The sequence below is a fragment of the Chenopodium album genome, chromosome 24 (genome assembly GCF_948465745.1).
Source record: "Chenopodium album chromosome 24, dcCheAlbu1.1, whole genome shotgun sequence".
Lineage (NCBI taxonomy): Eukaryota > Viridiplantae > Streptophyta > Magnoliopsida > Caryophyllales > Amaranthaceae > Chenopodium > Chenopodium album.
The window spans coordinates 21,768,456-21,791,687 of record NC_137857.1 but is presented as its reverse complement, the minus strand read 5'-3'; the positions used below and the strand labels follow the sequence as shown (position 1 = coordinate 21,791,687).

General features: G+C 36.8%; 1 protein-coding gene across 1 annotated transcript; it reads left to right on the top strand.

Annotated features, from left to right (window-relative positions):
* Positions 1-2,599: 2,599 nt before the first annotated feature.
* On the top strand, positions 2,600-23,000 carry LOC145612061 (30-kDa cleavage and polyadenylation specificity factor 30-like). Its single transcript, XM_081667437.1, has 7 exons — positions 2,600-3,114; positions 10,492-10,869; positions 12,823-12,985; positions 13,080-13,190; positions 16,107-16,175; positions 19,366-19,452; positions 21,710-23,000. Exons 1-7 carry the CDS (start codon positions 2,741-2,743, stop codon positions 22,577-22,579), a joined length of 2,052 nt encoding a protein of 683 aa, XP_081523563.1. The 5' UTR covers positions 2,600-2,740; the 3' UTR covers positions 22,580-23,000.
* The last annotated feature ends 232 nt before the right edge of the window (positions 23,001-23,232 follow it).

Here is a 23,232-nt window from a genome sequence, read left to right as displayed (position 1 = left end):
TCAAACACCTTCTCGCGCCCGGCCGGGCGCGGCTGCTCTTCAAAGCCTTGCTTCGCCCCGCCCGGCCGGGCGCGCCTTCAGGCGGGGCCAATGGTCCGGGCCTCTGCTCTTTGGGGCAATCAATTGGACTTCGATTGGGCCTTTATTCTTCGGCCCAATCGAATTTCCTCCTTGGGTCCTTGAACGCGGTCCATATGCCTCGGGATTTCCAATACCGAGCCCTTAATCACCGATTTGATCCCTTCAATCGGTCTTGGGCTATCGAACTAGGTCGCGGTCTTCCAACACTTGTAGATGCTCCTCAAAAACCCGGGAAAATGCTCCAAGTACGCAAATTCCTACAAAACTCAAGCAAAACTACCAAAGCACTGGAAAACACAAATCAATAACTATATACTAAAAGACACACCAGCTATGACACGTGTCATCTCCTGGTGTGTCCATAGTATATTTTTTTTTTAAAAAATAAAAATTTATTTAAAGAAACAAATAATATGACAAAGATACAATAATGAAAAAGATATGAATATATATTCCCACCATCTATTATCTCACAGAATTTAGGAAACAATAATAATCACCAAGAAAATATTCACTAAATATACCATGATTATCCTAACATATATACAGTGATATATAATTATGCATTTTTTCCCTTAAAAAAAATCTTTGATTCAACAAAAATAAGGAAAATTTAATTTTTTTTGCAGACTTAAGAAGGATACCCTTCAATAAAAGACTTAACAAAGATTTTAAAAAAATAATAAATAATAATAATAATAATAATAATAATAATAATAATAATAATAATAATAACATATAATAAAAGGTCAATAGACACACTAGCATTGACACATGTCAATTTCTGGTGTGTCCTTAGTATATTATTTTTTTAATAATTAATTACTACGAAGTATAGTTTATTTAATGAAATTATTTTAAAAAAGATGTTTGTTTTGTCAAATATATAAAATGAGCAACAATATTTACCATTCTTATTCAATTTTGTTCAAGATATTTTAAACAAATTTTATATTTTATGCTATAAATAAATTAATTTGTCAAAAGAATACATGGGGTAATTAAAATAACCGTGCATGGCACGGGAACTAACCTAGTTAGTAATAAAAGTGGCTCGTAAGAGCTAAAAACACTACTAATTACGACCAAGGGTGGGGATAAATATATATATAAAATGAACACATCAATTATAAATTTTAATGGTAGCCAATTAAATACGAGATTATTAATTTGTTTTAGGTTTAATTCATTTAAATGGCACGTAAGAAAAATTGGCGAATGAGATTTTCCAGTTTAAATTAATTAAATGTAAAATACTATCTTTTGATATTAGTAATTTTATCTAAATATATAACAAATTTTAGCACATAATTATATATATATAAAAAATTATTTTAAAAAATTCAAAAACAAACGGGCTTCATCTAGTTATTATTAATCTAGAGCAGAACAGAGCAGATTTCTGCTGAACAGGGCAAAGCAGAGCATCTCAAAAGAACGGGGCCTTAGAAGTACTTCACCAGAAATGGTGAGGTAAGTGCCTGTTTGGCCGGGTTTCTCAAAGTGCTATTAAGTAGCAAAAGGAGAAACTAGGCCAAACAATATGATTTACAAAAGTGAATTCAGCTTCTCGAGAAGCCCACTATGGAATATAATACGCTGTAGAAGTAGAAGCTACAGTTTGTAGTTTCTTGGTTCAGTTTCTCGGGGAGGAGTTTTATTACATTAAATGAAAATTTATGTGGACCAATATACCCTTAAAAAAAGTTAAAATGACCATATATCCTCTTATAAAATCAAATCAAGCCCTTTATCCTCTCTCTCCTCAATCTTTATCTCTGTAAATTTGACCACAAATCCATCAAAACATGCTTTGTATTTGCAATTAAAACCCCGAAGCTTTATTGTCACCGACCTGGTGGAGATTGTGGTGGCGAAATTGGTGAACTTGTATAGGAGCGAGTAAATGTATCCGATGACAATTAGGATGGGGTTTTATGGGTTTAGCAAGCGACATATTAAGAATAGCAAGTGGTGGTGCCGTGGGTTTTGAAGCAGTAGCACTAGTGTTAAAGATAATGGCTTAAACCAGTAGCACTAGCAGGGGAAAGGTAGAGATATGTGAGAAAGATAATGGGTCTTATATCAGTAAAAAAAAATTGAATAGCATGAACTCAATTCAATTTATCAAATAAAATTGATCTTTAATTATCAAATAAACATTAATCTTCTTTTTATCAAATACTTCGTATAAATTAATCTTCTTTTACCAAATACACAGTAACCGTATTTTATTAAATAAGCACGACTGTACTATGCCACTTTTCAATGGGCCAAACAATATTAAAATTGTTTCTATTTCTCAAAAGCACTTCTAAAATTTTGTGGCCAAACAAATATGTTTCTAGCAAGTGTTTTTCTAGGACAGTTTCTAAAAAAGTACTTTTAGGAAACAGAAATTGTTTTCCAGAAGCTTGGCCAAAAAGACCCTAAGGGTGGTAAAGGAACCAATTTGCCTTGTTTGAAAGATGAGGGACCAAATGCACAATTGTACCAGATTTTAGTTATCGCCCTGAACTTTGAATTCTCTATTCACTCCCTTGCTAGTATCAATCCCCAAAAATCAATTCGCACTCTCTCCAAAAACCATCTTCCAATTCCATTCCAATGTTTCTCTAAAACCCTAATCCATCTACCATAACACCTCCAAACACCATCAATGGAAGACACTGATGGAAGTTTGAGCTTCGATTTTGAAGGCAACCTCGACACTATCCCTAACATCCCTACTGCCTCTAATCCCGTCATCCAACCTGACCCAAATGCCGCCCCTTCCGCCGGAGCCGCCGTTGCAACTGGCGGTTCTGCCCCTGCTGACCATTCTTCAGGGCAAGGCACTCGCCGCAGCTTCCGGCAAACCGTTTGCCGTCATTGGCTTCGCAGCCTGTGTATGAAGGGGGATTCTTGCGGCTTCCTTCACCAATACGACAAGTCTCGGATGCCCGTCTGCCGATTCTTCCGATTGTATGGCGAGTGTCGTGAGCAGGATTGTGTTTACAAGCACACCAATGAAGATATTAAAGAGTGCAACATGTATGTCTCTATTTTTTTCTTTTTTATCAATTTGTTTGTTTGTGATATTACTTGTTTTTAAGGTGAGTAGTTATGAATTGTATTGCTTTTCCATAGATTGATAGCCGACTTGTCGGACCGTTATTAGTGTTGAATTGTTTTGCTTTCCCGTAGATTGATAGCTGAGCTTGTTGGATCGTTGTTAGTGTTGAATTGAATTGCTTTTCTGTAGATTGATAGCTGAGCTTGTCGGATCGCTATTAGTGCTGAATTGTATTGTTTTCTAGTAGATTGATAGCGGAGCTTGTCGGACTGTTGTTAGTGTTGAATTGTATTGCTTTCCCGATTGACTGATAGCCGAGCTTGTCGGACCGTTGTTAGTGTTGAATTGGTTGGCCTGCAATTGTAGTAGGAGAATGGACGTATGCTTTAACAATGCCATATTGCCATGTTTAACATGATTGAAGTGATATTGAGGCCTGTAGTTATTGGTATATGGGTTTGTGCTGTACTTCTAATAGAGATAAGGTGAGCAGGTAGGTGTTGCCAAATACTATTTAGTGAATTATTGATTCTTTAGCAGAACTTGCTCCGAGAAGGCTCGATTAAAAAGATTTATTTGGGTTACTCGTAGACTCAAAATTTGTGGAATGGAGGAACTATAAGATTTTATCTGAATTTATTTTTATCAAGGTAATTAATAAAATTCTTGTTTTTGTGGGGCTAATCTAAATATCCTTAGTATACATCCTCCATGGCTCAGATAGTTAATTATTTTCCTTAGTATTGATTGTGTGAAGGAAAGGATTTGGGCCAAGCAAACATCATCCTCTAATTCCTTCTCCAATTCTGACCAAGTTGAAGTAACCATTGCAATGAGTTGGGCCTTGGAAACAACTTGGCCTATTTCTCCTCCTATGCGGGATAGTGCATCTGCAACCCGATTAGAGGCCCCAGGTTTGTATTGCACCTCAAAATTAAACCTGACAGCTTAGCCACTTTTGATAATCTCCATTCACCTCCCTTTGTTTTGTGATGTATTGTTGGTCAGTTCTCACCACAAAGTGTCAGCTTATTAGATTATGCTTCTATCGAACTATGGCTAGGCAAATGGCCATTAGTTCCTTCTCGTAAATGGACTTGGCTTGGCTGAATTCCCAACATCACGCTATAATAAGCGATGGGTCGACTTGCATGAGGACCGCCCCTAGCCCATATCCTGAAGTATCGGTTTCTACTACAAACTCCTTAGCAAAATCTGGCATGGGTAATACGAGGGCGGTGACCATGGCCTCCTTAAGCCGTTGGAGGCTTGGGTCGTTTCCTCGGTCCACCCATAACAGTCCTTTGTCTTAAGTGGATCAGGCATGTATCGGGCTACAAATTTTCGATAATACCCCGTTAGCCCAAGGGAGCCTCTAAGCTCCCTCAAATTCTTTTGTAGGCCCAATTCATGATTGCTTGCACCTTTTCTTGGTCCATGGACACCCCATGATAAGATATAACATGGCCCTATGCTACTTGTTCTTGTCCAAACTCACATTTCATGAAGTTGGCATAGAGCTTGTTTGCTTCCAATCTTTCAAACACTTCTTCTAAGTTTTTGGCGTGTTCATACTCATCTTTGCTATACACCAAAATATTGTCAAAAAATACTACGATGAATTTCCGTAAGAAAGGACGGAATATCATTCATCAAGGATTGGCTGGTGCATTAGTAAGGCCAAAGGGCATTACAAAACTCGTAATGACCCTCATGAGTACGAAAAGCGGTTTTAGGCACATCCTCGGGTTTCATCCGAATTTGATGGTAACCTAATTTTAAATCGAGTTTTGAGAAAATTCTAGCCCCATGGAGCTCTTAAGGGAGTTCGTCGATAACTGGAATGGGATATTTATTCGGTAATTTTTCCTTGTTTAAAGTCCGATAATCCACACAAAATCTCCAAGACTCGTCTTTCTTTTTGATAAGCAAGACCGGGCTCAAAAAGGACTTGTGGATGGCCTAATTATTCCGGCCTCAATCATTTCTCGAATAAGCTTCTCGATCTCATGTTTTTGGATTTGAGGGTAGTGGTAAGGTCCGGCGCTTACGGGGTTGCTACCCTCCTTGAGTGTGATTGCATGCTTAGAGGAATTCCCATTACCATATTGAACACCTTATGATATTTTTCAAGAAGGGCCAAGTGGTTTGGGCCTCTACCTCCTATCTCCACTAACAGCCTACCTTTTCTTTACCCATGCTTCTCACCATAGCCTTCAACGAGACTTGTGATTTCTCAAGTGTGGGGCCGCCCACCTAGGTCACTGGAACTTCGGCGACGGCGAATTTCATGACATGAGTTTTCCCATTTGTGATCATGGATCCCAATTTCTCCAATCATTGAACCCCGATTATCACCTCGGCATTTCCCAATGACAAGGGTTAGAACTCCTCAGTGATGGTTACTCCTCTATCTAGCTTGTCCACCACTTTCTTGCACACTCCTCGACCTTTCACCGTATCTCCATCTCCGAGAGTCACATCAAACTCACCCTTCCCGTACACTTCTAGCGGCAACTTCGACACTAGTTGTGTCGAAAAGAAATTATAGGTTGCCCCTGGTTAATCATTACCACTACCCGTCGCCCCTTTACTTCACCACTAAGCTTCATGTTCACCAGTTTCCTACGTTTCAAGCTTCATGTTCACTAGTTTGAAAGTCCGAACACAAGGACACTTCAATGGCGGGTTCACTAGTTTCCTACGTTTCTTCTCCTTCATCCCCTTCTCCTCCATCGTTTTCCTCTTCATCGGTGACCATGAGGGTATGCTCCTTCCGTTTGCAACGGTGGCCCACCCCCATCTTTCGTGACACCTAAAGCACAACCCTTTAGCCCTTCGATCTTGTAACTCTGATATATGTCTTGATGAGCCCAGCCCATGCGTTACTCGTGGGCTATTTGTACTCGGACTCCCAAAACTAGCAAATCCTCTCCAAGCTCCTCCTAGCTTCCTCATTTGGCTCATCCAATTTCGTTCTTCCACCCTCACCGCCAAGCTCATCGCCTGATGAAGGTTGTAGGGGTTGTGCAACCTCATCTCCGCCTTGATATTTAGGTTTATGAATTGTCCCAACGTTAGACTTTCCGGCACGTCCTCCCACGAAAAAGCCATCTCGATGAACGTTCGTCGGTAATCCTCCACGGTGGTGGTGCCATTGTCATGGAGTGAATCGACGTTAGATGGCCGGAACTCACTTAAGAGCCTTTGCCTGCGGTCGGCCAATTTACAAACGACCGACGTTTATCCTCCCATTGAAACCATTTTAACGCCGGCCCGTCCATAGAAACCATTGCTGCTTCGAGTTTCTCTTCTTCACGCAACTGGTAGAACTTAAAGTACATCTTTGCTTGCACTAGCCACGTATCCGGGTTTTGGTGTCTCCAGCGACCCCCAAACCTCCGCCGTCGTCATTCTCGTAGTTAAAGTCGTTCTTGTCAAACCCACAATTATCATCTTCCCGCACAGAGTTCTTATCCGATTTCCTCCGTTCTGTGGCATCCTCGTCGTCCTGCTAGCTCAATGGCGGGTTGCGTCGTCGCGGTGAGTCCTTTCTAAGTCAGCTCGTCCGGTACGGTAGCTGCTGCACCTTGCCTCGGTCTATTGCCGCCACAGTGTTGTGATCGTCACGGTGGCGGTCAATTCGACCTTCAAGCTGTGTCACAGCGGCGATTAAGGCCTCCTCTTGCCTTCGTCGCTCCGCCTCGATGGCTTGAGTGGAAGCCTCTTGTATGTTCAACTTGCCATTAATGTCACCAAGTGTCTGTTCAAGGCCTTCGACCCTCTTGTACACGGCGTTAAGCCACTGCATGGTGTTACACGACGTTAAGCCACTCCATGGTGTTGTGCTGATACAACTTTGTTATGGACTGACCTAGGCTGCCGGAAATTATGGCGAACTAAAGCAACAATTAAGAGAAGGAAAGTTGAATGCTTGATTAATAATAGAAGGAGGATTACAAGTTAATAGCTTGAGGCTATTACTCTCACCAAGTAGCTTGAGGCTACTAATCTCACAATGTGTTTACACTCAATTTCTAGATATCTTCTCTACTTATACTAAGATGGTCAAGGAGACCCTGGAGCTTAACATGTGATACTTAGCTAAATTAGAAAAACATAATTAAACAATAAAGAAACTAAGTTGCTTTCTTTCCTTCTCTTCTTCTTAATTAATTTTGTCCTCTTCTCAATTGGAGCTTCCATAATTTATAAGATTGCTTTCAGCTGTTGCTTTTTCTCCACCTTGGTTGACTTGCCTTCTTCTTGCACAGACTCGTATGGGTTGTTGACTTGCCTGGAGACCTTGAATACTTGCGTCTGGGACACGTTACTACAAAACGATGTTCAAATTTAGTATATAAATAGTAAATAAAAGTCAAACGGGTCAATTATTTAGGAATAGAGGGAGTACTCATGTACACTGTTAATTGAATTAGTCTAATTGTTAATTTTCTTCATGTGAACTTTCTTTTATACTACTCCATCTATTCTTGAATTCTTGCATAACTTTCCTTGTTAGGTCATCTTAGATTACTTGTAACCTACAATTTGGATTTATCTTGGAGTGTTGGGATATGGGCATGGGTATGGGTACAATTATGACTCGATATGACAATTTATGTAAATCGGGTTTAAATTTGGACATGACACTTACATAATACAATATATTTTATAAATAAAAAGAGGGTGTTAGAAAAGCAAAAGAATAACAAAAAAGTTCTAGAGCAAACCTTAAGAATTCATTTGCTTTGATGTAAAGAAATGATTTTTCCTATTGTCCTTATTTTCCTTTGTTTTGTTTTTGAACGGGTGGAAAACATTTTTCTCAATGGTAGAAAATTACACCTTATTGGTGGAAAACATTTTCCTTTACTTAAAAAGGGAAGTCACATATTCCTTCCTCCTTATCCCTTTTTTACTTTCCTCTCATTAATTGTCACATTTCCACTTCTATTTTTTATTTTCTCTATAATATTTCTTATATGGCAAATGAGATTTTCCTTGAAAATGTGTATTCTATGAAAACTAAATTTTTATTGAAAATGTTTACTTCAAACCAAACAGGGTCTAAATGTAGAAGAGTGTCAAAAAGAAAAAGAAGGTGACAACTTCACGTCTTAGATGGTGTTATTTAATGTTTTAATTTGAAGTGTCGGCTTCGAGTAAGGCTTTGATTGATTGTCCGGTCAGGTAACTCACAAAGTAGTACAATGTAATTTTTTTAAAATGGGTAAATTCCTCCCCCCTTCCCCCCCACAAAAAAAGAGAAGAAATAAATGTTTCTTCTCTTCTCCTCTCTCTCTCTTTCTCTCTCTCTCTCTCTCTCTACAACGCTTACCACTACACCTTTACCACTAGACCATGTTGGCGATCGAAGGTGATGTACTTGCATCTCCCTTGCGACAAAACCCCCTATATATATGGGCTTTGTATATGTTCGGAAATTCCCCAAGTGTATATCAAACTTGTGGTTTCTTTTTTTTTTTTTTTTTTTTTGATGGGAACTTGTGGTATCTTATCGTAGGTGACGTATTCAAGTGTACTAGTATTTGGTGTCATGCTGTATCAACACGTGTTTTTCCCTGCAGTATTCTCTTACTTCACTTTGACTCCACTACCTACTAAATATAATAAAATCCCACTTCTTGCTGAATATTTATTTCATTTCATTGTAGTTGTGTTTTTTATTTAGCATACCGGTTTGCCAATGCACTACTTTGACTTTGAACATCTTTTATTATATTTGTAAAAAAATCCATTAAAGACATTTTAATAATATACTTCCTCCGTTTCTTTTTAGTTGACACGTTTCTTTAGTCACGTTTGCCAATGCACTTATTCAATCATCAATATCTTTAATTATCGATAAGCAAAAAATATGAAAAGTTGATATTTTGAAAGTATATAACGTGACGAATCTAACAAGATCCCACATGGCTATATTTTTCATTACGTATAAAGCACAAAATACGGTCAAAGGGAGGTAGATGAATAGTGCTAAAGTCAAAATGTGTCAACTAAAAAGAAACGGAGGTAGTATTACAGTAGTGTAGAAGGTATTTCTCACTAAATTTATTGAATGGTGCTTTTGGACAAATATTCCTTATTGCTCTTCTTTTTATTATTGAGGTAAGTGACAAAATTAAATCTGTGGATATCACGGTCTATCATATCCTTATCTCTAACTTGTCATTTTGGGGCATGTTTATTTTCAACAGAGTTAGAGGAGTTCTAAGCTGCCTTTTTGCGTTGATTGTGATTTGGTAGTTTATATAAAATGGGCTCAACAAAACATCATCTGTGGTAGCTAGGATAAGGCTATGCTGCACACATTTAAACTGTTCTTTATCCTACTCACTTTTGGAGTCTCGTCTGAGGCGTTAGGCTAATAATTGTAATGATTCTAAAAAGCGTCCTTTTTGTTTTGAAACCCCTTAGCGATTAGATTATAAATGGATTATGCTTCAGAAAATCAGAGGTAAATGGTGGTGTAGAGCAGTGAGAGAGAAAAAAAGAAAAGAAAATAAAAACTCTTCACCACTCTCTCCTATTATAACTATACCTCTCCATATTTTCTCAATCCTACCATTTAATGTTAATCTATCTATTTAAGTTTTAAATATTATTTAAGATATTTAAACGTTACAATCAAAAGTTTATTGTGTTTACTTGCGTTATATTATTTGGTTATTAAGATTAGTTTACCTGATAAACTCTTGATTATTTTTTAATCAATTATTTTTTTTCAATCTCATTGGCTATTTTTTTTTTCATTAATCTAATTATAGTTTAAGTGCTTATAATATTAAGAATAGTAACATTAATTTAATTTTTAATAATAATGACAATAATAGTAAGTGGAATTGGAAAAAAAAAAAAAAGTAAAAATAGAGATTTTTTAAAGTATGTCAAAATATGGTAAAATGGGTGTCTATTTATACTTAAAAATAAAGTTTATGATTGATGGTATTTTTTTTTTTAAGTTATAAAAGTTAAAATGTAACCTGCATTTTTTTTTTTGTTTTTTTTTTTTGCGGTGGGGTGGGTGGGGGAGGGGCAGAGCTGCCACATTTCAGCAGTCCATTGGCCATTAACAAAGTACTGTAGCATTTGGAATTTCCTTATGGCGTTAGGAAATTTTTCATGGGCATTTCTTGTTTCATCCATGAGTGTTGCTGCCTTTTTTTTCTTTCCCCCACCATTATATCTCCTCATGGGCACTTTTTTGGCCATCACTGAGAGTGCTCTTATAGGCATTTACTGGATGTTAAATTATTGCATTGCAAGAGTATTTTAGTATAATGATAGTCAGCATTTGTGGTTCTAATTTTAAGTTGGATCACTGACTGTAGGTACAAATTGGGTTTCTGTCCAAATGGGCCAGACTGTCGTTACCGACATGCAAAGCAGCCTGGACCTCCGCCTGCTGTTGACGAAGTACTTCAGAAGATTCAGCAACTCACCTCATACAGTTATGGTGCCTCAAATAGATTTTCTCAACAACGGAATACAAATTATTCTCAGCAAGCAGACAGATCGCAGTTTCCACAAGGTGCTAACACTGCAAATCAAGGTTCAGTCCCAAAATCTACAGCAACAGAGCCTTCCAACATACAGCAACAATTACAGCAGCCTCATCTGGCTGGTCAGGACAACATACAAAATCTTCCCAGTAATTCATCTAATCAAACAGGCAGGACAGCTACTCCACTTCCTCAAGGGATAACTAGGTGTGTCCAGAGTGCTTAAGTTTTCTATAAGGTTTATGATTCAAATTATTGTATATTATGTTTTATTTCAGGGATAATATTCTTGTACAAGCTGTATCTTTGCCTTTGCACATATAAAAAGTATATCTGGAACCTAGACATATACATATATATTTATATATATGTAAAATATTTCTACAGTGGCTATACAGAAATGGTGAAATATGTTTCATTTTTTATTGTTGATACCTACTTTATCCTTTTTATAGAGATCTGGGTTTTCTGCATTTTTGTTCGGTCAAGGGGTGTTGGTATAATGACCACAATTTCTTATTGTGATATATAAAAAATCCCTAATTTCCTTTGAGAGTGTTACCATCTGCGGACCAACATACTTATTTTGCTGTATGAGGAACTGATTGGTGTTAGAGAAGGGGTACACTTTCCTCTTTGTTATTGCATAGGACCACTAATTTTTATAGGTTTTTTAGATGAAAGTGAAACTAATTGGTATATTATTGTCCCCATAATTGTATATTTCTCTATAAACTTCAATAAATGATAAGAATTATTTTAATGGACTCAGAAGGGTAAAATCTTATGTGTAAGTATGGAGGACCAGTAATTTGAAGATCCTTAAAAGAAATTAAGAGAGTAATTTGTACTAGAATTTTCTCCTTTTTTTTTTCCTTCTCTTATTTACCTTATCACTGGATCATTAAGGCCGCGCGGGGGGGTTTTGGGGGGGGGGGGGGGGAGGTGTTGGAGGAGTATCTGTATTGAGAACTTTGAAATTTACTGTTGGCAGGCTCCTAGAAAGCTACAACTACCTTGTTTCATTTAAAATTTGGTCCAAAGATAATAACGTTTAGCCCACAAACTTATATTAATTTTTATTAGTTTTGTTTTGCAAGCACTTATTCTTTTTAAACAAATTACTATCTTGGCATCAATGACTTAAATTAACGGTTGAATACCATGAATTACTTAGGGAATAGTGTTTCTGTCTGAATTCATTGTGCTTTTCTTTGTAAATACATCATGGACCAGTTCTTTTATGTTAATGGGGGCACTTAGGGTATAGTTTTCCTTGTCTATTCATCGTTTTCCTCTATTGTTATTGAAGATTCAGTGTTATTTTAACAATATGTACTTGCTGGACCGTTCTATATTCTATTTAGGATCTGAGAAGGTGAAGGTCTGTTTTTTTTTTTTCTTCCTTTTGTTAAAATTGTTAAAGCGGAAGTTGTTGGCAGAAAGTGTTATATTGAACTTATGCACCCACATTGTTTGGAGATTAGAAGTTCTATTCAGATGAAGTTTGCATACAGCTGCATTATATGGAGGTTTAGGACAAGGAGGGTAGAGGATATAGAACTGGTAGCAACTTGTTCTATTTTCTAGTGTTGTTCAGTGTTTCATGGGATGGTTAAGGAAATTTGTTTTTCGTTGTAATCCTTAATTCATGTGCTGTATTGATGTTCTCTTGCTCTATCAACAGGAATGTTGTTGTAGTTGTGGAGTATTGTTGTTTAGTTTACTCGCTACATTTCTATGGGAGTTGATTTTGTTGTCAAATAATTACTCTTTAAAAGAACTTGATGATATTCAGGCACACTAAAGCTGCTATAATAAATTTCATTTTGATCATTCAATATAAATGCATGCTCTGATATACCTGCACCAATGCAAACCATCTAGCTTCACATGTCTTCCAAAAACCATATCTTGCAGCACAGATTAGCATATTTAATGTGGGTAAAGAGGAAAATGGGAAAAATGGGGAGCGGAAGGGAAGGGTATATAAAAATTACCAGATCATGTATGTAATGATGCCATGCTTATCATATCAGTTTCATCCCTTTGAATCCAAGTCGACTCTTTGCAAACAATTTCATACATTTTTCTGGTTGGGGATTTTTATAAAAAACTTTCTTGGATATTCTTCTTTCATTTTGATTTGTTGAAATACAGGTATTTTATTGTGAAGAGCTGCAATCGTGAAAACTTGGAGTTATCTGTTCAACAAGGTGTATGGGCTACCCAAAGAAGCAACGAAGCCAAATTAAATGAAGCTTTTGATACTGTTGAGCATGTAATCTTAGTTTTTTCTGTTAACCGTACTCGACATTTTCAGGTGGGGTTTTATAGTTCTTTCTGGCAATTTAGATGATGATGGGTTTGCCAAGTTTATGGACACCACTGATAGAATGCTTATTTTCTACGGCTAGGGCTGTGCAAAGATGACATCGAAAATTGGTGAGACTGCTAGTGGTGGTAACTGGAAGCATGCACATGGGACAGCGCATTATGGGAGAAATTTCTCAGTCAAATGGTTAAAGGTATGTTCATTATGAAAAAAGTTGTAATTGCAATTTACAATTAATTTAATTTTATCTTTTTTTGGGAAGAGCCAAATGTGGAATAATTTAGTATATACTTCTTCCGTTGTTTTTAGGTTGGTTCATTTTAAATTTCGCACATGTCAATACATGACTTCAACCATTAATTTATGTAATTATCAGTAAGACAGTAAAAAATGCGGAAAGTTGATATTTAACTTTTATACATTGAGACATATCCCACTTGATTATGATTTGCCTTGTGTAAAATTTACCAAAAATAGTCAAAGAAGAGTATGTGAACAGTGCTAAAGTCAACACAATTTTTTTTAAAAATTGATTCTAATAATCCCACCTTTGCCCGATTTGCTATTAATAATCCCACCTTTTGATTATTATTTAATAATCCCACCTTTATAGTACATCTTCTTCTATCGGTCCCTTATGACTGGTAACCTGTACATTAGGTAAACTCCTTTTTTTTTTTTGATTTTTTTTTTTAATTTAAGTATCAAGTGTCACTAAAGAATTAGTCAAAAAAAAAAAAAATCAAAAAGAGAAAACCTTAAAAAAAAAAAAAAAAAAAAAGAGCCCATCCCAACACTCCAACAGCAGCCCCCAACCCCCACGACCACCCCAACACCCACTCCTCCGGCAGCCCCTCCTCCCCACCTACACCGCCGTTAGACCCTCACCAAGCGATTTCCACTTCCACCCACGAAAACCACCCTGATTTCCACCCCCACCCACGAAATCCACCCCTCCCCTTTTTCCCACCTCAAAAACCATCCATCTTCCCTTCCCCGATGCCGAATTGCTCCATATGAATAAGAATAGGTTGAACATGGATCCGGTTAGCATAACTGTTGAAACCGCCATTAATGGAGCTAAAAAAAACTCAATAATAATCGAAACTTGGGTTGAAATTCACAGATTATTCTACTAATTTTAAGATTTTTGGGATATATGATCTAAGAGTTTGGAATCAACATAAGAACAATAAAAAAAATCAAATCCAACAACTAAAATGGAACTTTTCATTTTTTTCCAATTCATAATTTAAGTATGAATTTAATTTTTTTCACGGGGAAGCAGGGTCGGTTATTGTTGGGTGGTGATGGGGTTCCGGCGGTGTGGGTGGGGATGAGGGGCTGCGAGAGGATTGGGTTTGGTGGCGTGGGGTTGGTGTGGACTGGTTTCTCTCTTTATTTTTTTAGTTACTTTAATTTTTGTTTTTTAGGTTTTTTTTTTTTTTTTTTTTTTTTTTTTTTTTTTTTTTGGAAAAAAAAAATTCAACCAATCACAAAGTGACATGTAGCATCTTTACCTATTAAAACAGGTTACCAATAGGTTAGGGACCAATAAAAGAAGATGCCCTATAAAGGTGGGATTATTAGATAATAATTCAAAGGTGGGATTATTAATATTGAATCAACCAAAGGTGGGATTATTAAAATCAAATTTTCCTTTTTTTTTTTTTCTTCAGTTAATTAAGGTTTTTAGTTGATGGACATTATAATTTGTTGCAGACTGTAACAGGCTTCTGTATGAATTAATTTATGAGAACATCTAAAACCAATGTACTCCGTAGACTTGGTATGCTCACTTCCTTTTTCATTTTTCTCAAATTTGATTGCCCATGTCTAAAAAGGGCAAGGGCCCATGGTTTTGGGTTTCAGACGATGAAGCAACATATTTCTTAAAACTATGTGCCATGTTAAGTGAGCACATTGATTAGGGATGGCGGGAGTAGAATGAAAGAAAAGGCAAAAAAAAAAAAAAAAAAAAAAACCCATGTTACACTATGTAGATGTTTCAAAGAAGAAGAATGCAAAATTTAAGGTGAACAAGTAGAATAACTACCGAAGTACGTACTCAATCTATAAATACATAGTCGAAGTAGGTCTTAATTGTCCGAGCTCTTTTATAGAGAGCTCTCACTAGACTAGGATTTAGTCTAGCCGGAGGCCCCAAATTGGTTCGAAAAAATAGTTGGATCGAATTAGTCTCGAGGATTGACTACAGACTCAAACCTCCACGCTCTTTAGCACGAGATTTTGAGCTAATCTGACCCCGCGTTACCTGACTCCGAGGAAAAAGAAGAGGGATGAATTCGGAGAGTTCAAACAACTGCTTCAAATACAGTTTCTAGAAGTACTGCGCCTAGCCGCTTACGGGCGGAATGTGTGTTTTTTTTTTTTTTTTTTTTTTTCCATAAGACTGCTTTAATCTGTCAATGGGCTCTCATGTAGTTTATGTTAATCACTTAACCATAAACTTTGCATTTAAATCCCCCAAGAAGGGAGTTTGGGTTCTGTCTTACATCTAACCTACGCAAGTTTCTTGGTGTCCAAAGGCCACCCCTCGCCTGCCCGTCACCAATTGGCACGCTAGCCTTGAGCAATGGGCTGAGAAGAGGTGTAGCCAGTATTTTCTTGATGGTATGAGTAAGCGATAGGGTTTGGTGAATTAGCAACCCTTGTTGACGACTCAGACTCACCCACTTCAAAGGTGGAACGTCCATGTGACGAGCGTTGAGCACCAGGACATGCATCCGGCAAGTGAGCCTCATTTTTAGACATTATAAAAGGCTCCTAGTAGAATAGGAGTCACTATCATTGGACCTAGCAGTAAATTAAGTTTACAGGTCCTTTTTTATTGGGTTTCCACTTAACACCATCCTTTTTTTCTCACATATTGTTGTTTAGTTTCTTTAACTTTTTTATTTTTCTTGTTTCATTTCTTATGGACAGTTCCTTATGTTGATTCATTTTACTTGACTTCAAATCATTATGGGAAACGGCGATGTTGTTGTTGTAACTCTTTATGTGATGCTGTCTTACTTTCCCAAATGAATTATACTGTTTTAAAGGTCCATATACACATTTAATAACACTATTTGCTTCATTGTGGCAGTTGTGTGAGCTGTCTTTCAACAAAACTCGGCATTTGAGGAATCCTTACAATGAGAATTTGCCAGTGAAGGTATTTTATGGCTTTGTTTAGACAACAGCAGTGCCGTATTTTGACTAGCAAATTCAAATGCTCTATAAAATGTTTTTTCAGATTATGCACCACATATTCTTTTGTCTTTTAACTAGCATTTTCTTGCTATCTTATGTAAAGACAGCAGATTTTTTAAGTTAATGATGTGGTTCAACCTAGGTTAGAATAGTGTTTAAATCTATAGTTTTATAAATTAGTATATTTAATTCATGGAAATTTTGTCAGAAACCTCCTTATAAAAGCACTATTTTGTGAAAAACCTCCTTATAGAAATATTTTTGTGAGATTATACCTTAATCAAATTTTTTTTTTACAAAATCATACCTTTGGACGGAAAACGGGGTTTAACGGGTCAAACCCCGTTTTTAGGCGTTGACTACCCGCGTGCATATCACGTGGTCGACGAAAACCACCCAGTCTTATATTTCCCTAAATTTTCCCTCGAATTACCTCTTCTTCCCCCTCTTTCCAATTAAACCCAATGATCCCCTTTCATTTCTCTTCTCTGTTGCGACTATACCATGGCAGGTTGAAATTGAATGTGTGCCCTCCCAAAAGAGTAAGTCTCAAATTTATCTCTCTTTCTTACATTTGTTATTAACTACCAACTTTAGTGTGCTAATTAAATTCGTCCTTGCATTTCTTTGCCATGGGTATGAAAATGAAAGCAGCTACAACAAGGAAGCAAGGTGAGGGTAATACCACCAACAGAAATACCACAACGACACTTCTGACCCCCCTCAATCATGCTGCAAAAACAAAAAAAATTAAGGAACGATTCAAGTTAAGAACCCTAGTTTTTCGGATTAACCTTAACTCCTAATCAACCCTAATTTACATAAATTCAGTTCCAAATTTCGACAATTACCTAGCTTAATTGAAGATCCTTGCACAAATCGAAGTAATGAAAGGGGATAAATTGGGTTTAATTGGAATGAGAGGGAAGAACAGAGGAGGGATATAGAGGAACAAAGTGCTTCGAGGGAAAATTTGGGGAAATACAAGCTTGGGTAAGTTTTTGTCGACCACGTGATATGCACGTGGGTAGTAAACGCCCGTCCAAAGGTATGATTTTGAAGAAAAAAATTTGATTAAGGTATGATCTCACAAAAATATTTTTTATAAGGAGGTTTTTCACAAAAAAGTGCTTTTAAAAGGAGGTTTCTGACAAAATTTCCTTAATTCATATGTTCAATGCCTCCTTTAGCTGATTTAACATAATGAATGTTAGTCTGATCTTAAAAAATGAGTTGCAGAATGGCATAATCCAATAGTGTTTTTGCCTCCACATTTAGCAATCTAATAATCTATGTAATGCTTTAGCATTCTTTATGATTTGAGATGTAGGAAGAGAATGGAATTTTATTTTAAAAGCATGATTGTAAAAGCTTGAGTTTAACACATTATCCATTGAAAGTTGTACTTCTTCCATTTTTTTTTAGTCGACACATTTCTATAGGCACTTTTTCTCATGCAGATATTGAACTATGATTATCTTTAAGGATCGTCAAGGAAAAAATTATTAGTTAATATTTTGAATATATATGTCAAGACAATTTTAACAAAACACAACTTGTCTATATTTTTTGTTACATTTAAATTATAAAAGACGGTAAAAGGGAACTTTGTGAATAGTGCTAAAATCTAAACATGTCAACTAAAGATATTGAGGAAGTAAAGGGTTTGACCAACAAATGTTTCTAATATCTACAATTGAAGGATGATCCACTTTTTTTCTTTCAAATAAACAATTGTCCTGCCTCTCATAATAAAAAAGTATCCCACTATCTCATATCTCCGCTACCTTTCTCATAGAAAAATTGGTTTATTTAATCTCAACTTTTGGTTTATTCACTTTTATTGGTGCCAACCGATTATAATAGAGACACGTGTCACCACCTCCGGAACCCCAACCCTCCGAAACCGCTGCCCCTTAGCCCACCACCACGAAAACTGTCTCCCTCTCGAAGAAATTTTGAGGCTCAATCTCCACTCAGGTTGCATTTCCGGTATTTTTTTTGCCACCCCCTCCGTTTCCTAGCCACAAAACTCCTCCCCTTCTCCTTCCCTTTCCCGTTATCGCCTCCTCCCTTGTCGTTTCCCTGCGCTACCCGCTGCAGCCAACATTTACCCAATTATAACTCTCTCTCTCTCTCTCCCTCTCCCTCTTCTACCACTTAAAAAAACTGGTTCTCTATATTCTAGGGTTATCTACATAAACCATCAAACAAAATTCTCGTAGAAATACCGTTACATCTCGTCGAAGTTTGCATCCACGGTGATTATCCATAAAAGAAACAACAAACAGGAGAGAGAAAGTAGGAAAGAAAGAGAGAAAGGGGGAGGGGTAGTTTTTTTTTTTGGGGAGTGGGGGTGGGAATTTGGGCGGTCTTGTTAGTGGGTTGGAAAGGGGGACGGTTTTGGGTGGTGTGGGTGGTTTCGGTGGTGGGGAATGGGGTGGTTTTGGTGGGGGTGGGACTGCTGGAGATATGGTTGGGGGAAGTGGCGTGGCTGGGGTGTTTTTGTTTAAATTTTTTTTAATTTTCCTTTTTTTTTTTTTTATAAATTTCATTTCATTTTTGTCCAATTACGTGGTGGGACGAGTCCATAAAAAAAAAAAAAAAAACCAATTTAATAGGTTACTAGTCAACTCGGGACCAATAAAAGCGAATACGCCCCAAAGTTCGGATTGTTGTAAAATAATCTCGGCATTATTTAAAGTGAATATGTGAAAGTTCGGATTTCCAAAAATATTCTTAGTAGCCCACTCCAAAAATTCCTATAACTATGTGCCCAGCAAAGTGCTTAAAGCTTTATGGGATGGAGGGAGCAATGATCTGTTTCATTGTCACTAATCTAACATATTAAATTATGTTTTATTCTGATTGTTTCAAGTAATAACTCTAACAGTTTTTATATCTCTCAGCAAACTAATTTATTCCCTTGGAATCACAAAATATAACATTATGGGGAATTAACCAAATTCTAGCAAACAAAAAAAAAAAAAAATTTACAAGAAGGCAAATGCAATCTTATTGACTTAATTAATAACTAAACTTTGAACAAAAGGGTCAAATTTTAGTCTTTTCTTTGAAATCTTTGTATATATGGTTTTGGATTGTGGAAATTTCTAAAATTCCTTATTTCAGGTTTTAAATTGTTGTTTCAGATTAGTAGAGATTGCCAGGAGCTTGAGCCTTCTGTTGGGGAGCAGCTGGCTTCCTTGCTTTATCTTGAACCTGACGGTGAACTTATGGTATGTTTGTTTATATGGTTTCACCATGAAATTGTTATTTTAATTTTTCTAAAATTTCAACGTAGAATTACTTAAGCACCTGAAAATATTGCATCTCTTCTCTATTAAGAATCTCATGTCATATGATCTGTGGATCCTGTAATCTCAGCTGGAAAGACCATATTAGATGTACCGAAAACTGATAACAGAAGCCTAGATGGACACATGAACCCAGTTAATACAACGTTTTAGTCTGGAATTAATTAATGTGAGCTGATGGAGTTTCTGATAGTCTTATTTGAGACCTTAATTTTCCATATCAGCTGTGGGTTGACTCGGAACCATCCATACTGTATATTTCTTTTCTGATGCTGGAAGCAGAGATTTCTCAAACAATTTTATATCATATTTTCATTTGGGTATTATCAAATGCTTAAATGGCTGTGAGAGAACATTAATGATATATAGAGAATTAATTTATAGGAGATATATGGACACGCGAACCCAGTTTTGTCAGTGGGTTTAGTCAGGATTCAGGTTTTTCAGACCCAGGTTTTTGATCCAGAATGATATACATGATACTAATCAGGGATCAATTTCAGCGAATTATCTAAGACAGAGCATTATATTATTGCCCTGTTGATAAGGTAAAAGTTTGGAGAAAATGTGACATGCTATTAGTGAAAATGGAATGACAAATACTAATAATTCCTGCTGCTGTAACACTTTTTGTAACCATTGAAAGAGAACCAAAGGTTTTCTATCTTGTACTTTGGTTCCTATGATGAAGCAGAAACTGCAGAACATAAAATTTATCATTGGTACTATCTATGGTGTTCCAATCCCTCCTTTTCAGACCATTTCTATCCCTTGCCTTGTGTGTTAAATTTAAATTTTGCTGAAAAGATAAAAATAATTTAGCTTTCAACCTGTCACTTATGGTCAGTTCAAACTAGGAAAAAGATAAATCCTATATTGCTATGATAAAGAGCCTTTTCAAGGTCTCCCTTAATCATGCAACTACCATCACAACAAGTCACTCTTGGATAAATCCTATAATTAACTTAAGTGTTTAATGTGCCACATTTTAAGTGCTTTAGCTGATTAATCTTTTGTGCATGATGCTAAATTTAGCTAATTAATCTTTTGTGCATGATGCTAAATTTAGCTAGTAGTATTAGTAGGGATTGGAAGTGGGAACGAGTTTTGGCAACCTAGAGGGTGGTCACAACAACTTCAGGAGTTCCCCTAATACAATAATAACTATCACTCTATCAGAGTGGGCACATGCTGGCGTAGGGTATTATAAATGGTATCATGTGTGTGAAAACAGGCTGCATATGATGAGCTCTGGTAATATGATGCAGCTACAGTGCCTTAGTCGTCCCATTGAACATGCTTTACCTAGACCTTTTTAATCTTAAAGACAGCTGTGCCTCAACTGCACTTTTTCAAATAGTACATCTGTTTTATCCCACTCCCGTCCTCTTATTCTTCCTTATTCCACCCCTTCTTGCCAAATTACTGCAGTAGCATTTTTATTGATGAAGATATTGTTTGCAATTTAAAATTACTCCGAAATAACATTTTTGCAACTCTATTTGGTTTAAAATTTTCTTTTGGCACATTAGAAGTGCATTGAATATTAATGGAACTCTTTGACTTTTTAATTTATATTATTTTTTATTAATGGTAATTTATTTATTGGAATGTATTAGGAAGACAGTTCAAATATCTAATTAGCAAAATATCTTTTTTTACAGTATTAAATTTTCTACTAGAAAAACAATGTCCATTGTAGATTAATTTTGACAAATTTTCTTACCCTCTTTCGTATTGTGTAATTTTCCTAGAGGGAGTTCATCAACTTTTAGTTTTGATCTTGGTCTTGATTAGATTCACTTAATTGTAGACAAAGGAATAAAATATGCTGCAAGACTGCATTAGTTTGTAGTAGAATATGGAATAACACCCTAAACTCACAAGAAGAACAATGAAATCTGATATCTGATTTGGATATTTGATATTACAATTTTTCAAGTTTAAAAATCAATTTACTATAATAAGAAAATAAAAAAAAAATAAAAAATTATTAGAAAAATTATCGTGTGTAATACAGAGGAGAGTCTTCGGAGACATTTGATAAAATTGGAACGGTTCTTTACTACCATGTTTGCTTCAGCTTATCTAATTATTTATTAAGGTTTTTAAAAATTGTTTATTTGTTCTTTCTTTGCATAAACTCACAGTTTTCTCAAATTCTTGTAAAATTTGTTAGGCGACTCTAGTTGCAGCTGAATCCAAACGCGAAGAAGAGAAAGCAAAAGGAGTTGACATAGAAAATGGAGCTGAGAATCCAGACATAGTTCCATTTGAGGACAATGAAGAGGAGGAAGAGGAGGAAGAAAGTGAAGAAGAAGATGAGAGTTTTGGTCAGGCACCAGGGAGTCTTGCTATTCAAGGCAGAGGAAGGGGAAGAGGGATGATGTGGCCACCAAATTTTCCTATGGGTCGAGGAGGTATGCGTCCTATGCCTGGGATGCGGGGCTTTCCTCCTGGCATGATGGGGGTGGATGGTTTCAATTATGGACCTGGACCTGACAACTTTCCAATGCCTGATCCTTTTGGCATGGGTCCTCGTCCTTTCGTGCCCTACGGCCCAAGATTCTCCGGTGAATTTACAAATCCTTCACCTGGTATGATGTTTCCTGGTCGGCCTTCACAACCTGGAGGGGTCCATCCTGGTGGTGGGTTTGGGATGATGATGGGCCCTGGGCGTGCTCCATTCATGCCTGGAGGAATGGGTATTGGTGGGAGAGGTGGTCGACCAATGGGTATACCTCCTATCTTTCCTTCCCAACCTGGACCACCTCAAGGTGGCAATCGGGGTCCTAAGAGGGATATTAGAGGATCAGGTAGTGATTGGGGTGAGACATTTGGATCAGGTCCAGATCAAGGGAAGTTGCAGGATATGAGTGGACGTGGTGATGACTCATCAAACCAAGGTGCTGAAAAATTTGTCTCTCGAAACAATCTAACAAATGAAGACAGTGAAAGTGAGGATGAGGCTCCTAGGAGGTCAAGACATGGTGAGGGAAAGAAAAAACGTCGAAGCCTGGATGGTGATGTGCCTGCTTTAGACCCATGAAGATTTCATTACATGTTGATGATGATGCAAGGTCTACAATTATGGATCGATTCTATTGTCGTCGATATAGAACCTCGTGAAACACCTTCAGCTTATCACGACCTCACTGTAGTTATTTCAGTTCTACTTAAATTGTCCCGAAGTGATGGGGGTAGGGGGTAAAAGATCAGCATGATTTCTTACAGTACAAAATATTAACTTTTTGTCTCATAGTTTTTGAAGGCTAGAGAATCTCAGGAATTTGTGTTTTGTACATTGTATAAATATGTACACGAAGATGTGCAATGGAGGGTAATTGACTGATACATAGAACGTTAGATTGATGGTCTAGTGTTACTGGTGTTGACCGACCTAATTGATTGTCTTGGTCGTAAACATCATTGTACCTTTTAATTTTTACATGCTGTATCATTTTTATTAATGGTCTTTTAATGTATTTTGATCTATTAATTTTTGCCTACTTTATGTCCATTGCAAATACCTAAAATGCCTTTACATTTTAGGCATGTTCACGTTTACTGAACTGAACTGAATAGAGCTGAAATGAATATTTTATGAGAGAAGGAAATTAGGAGCTGAACTGAACTGAATTGATTGCAGCTGAACTGAACTGAAATTAAGCTGAAGTGAACATGTCCTTTTAAGTACTATTT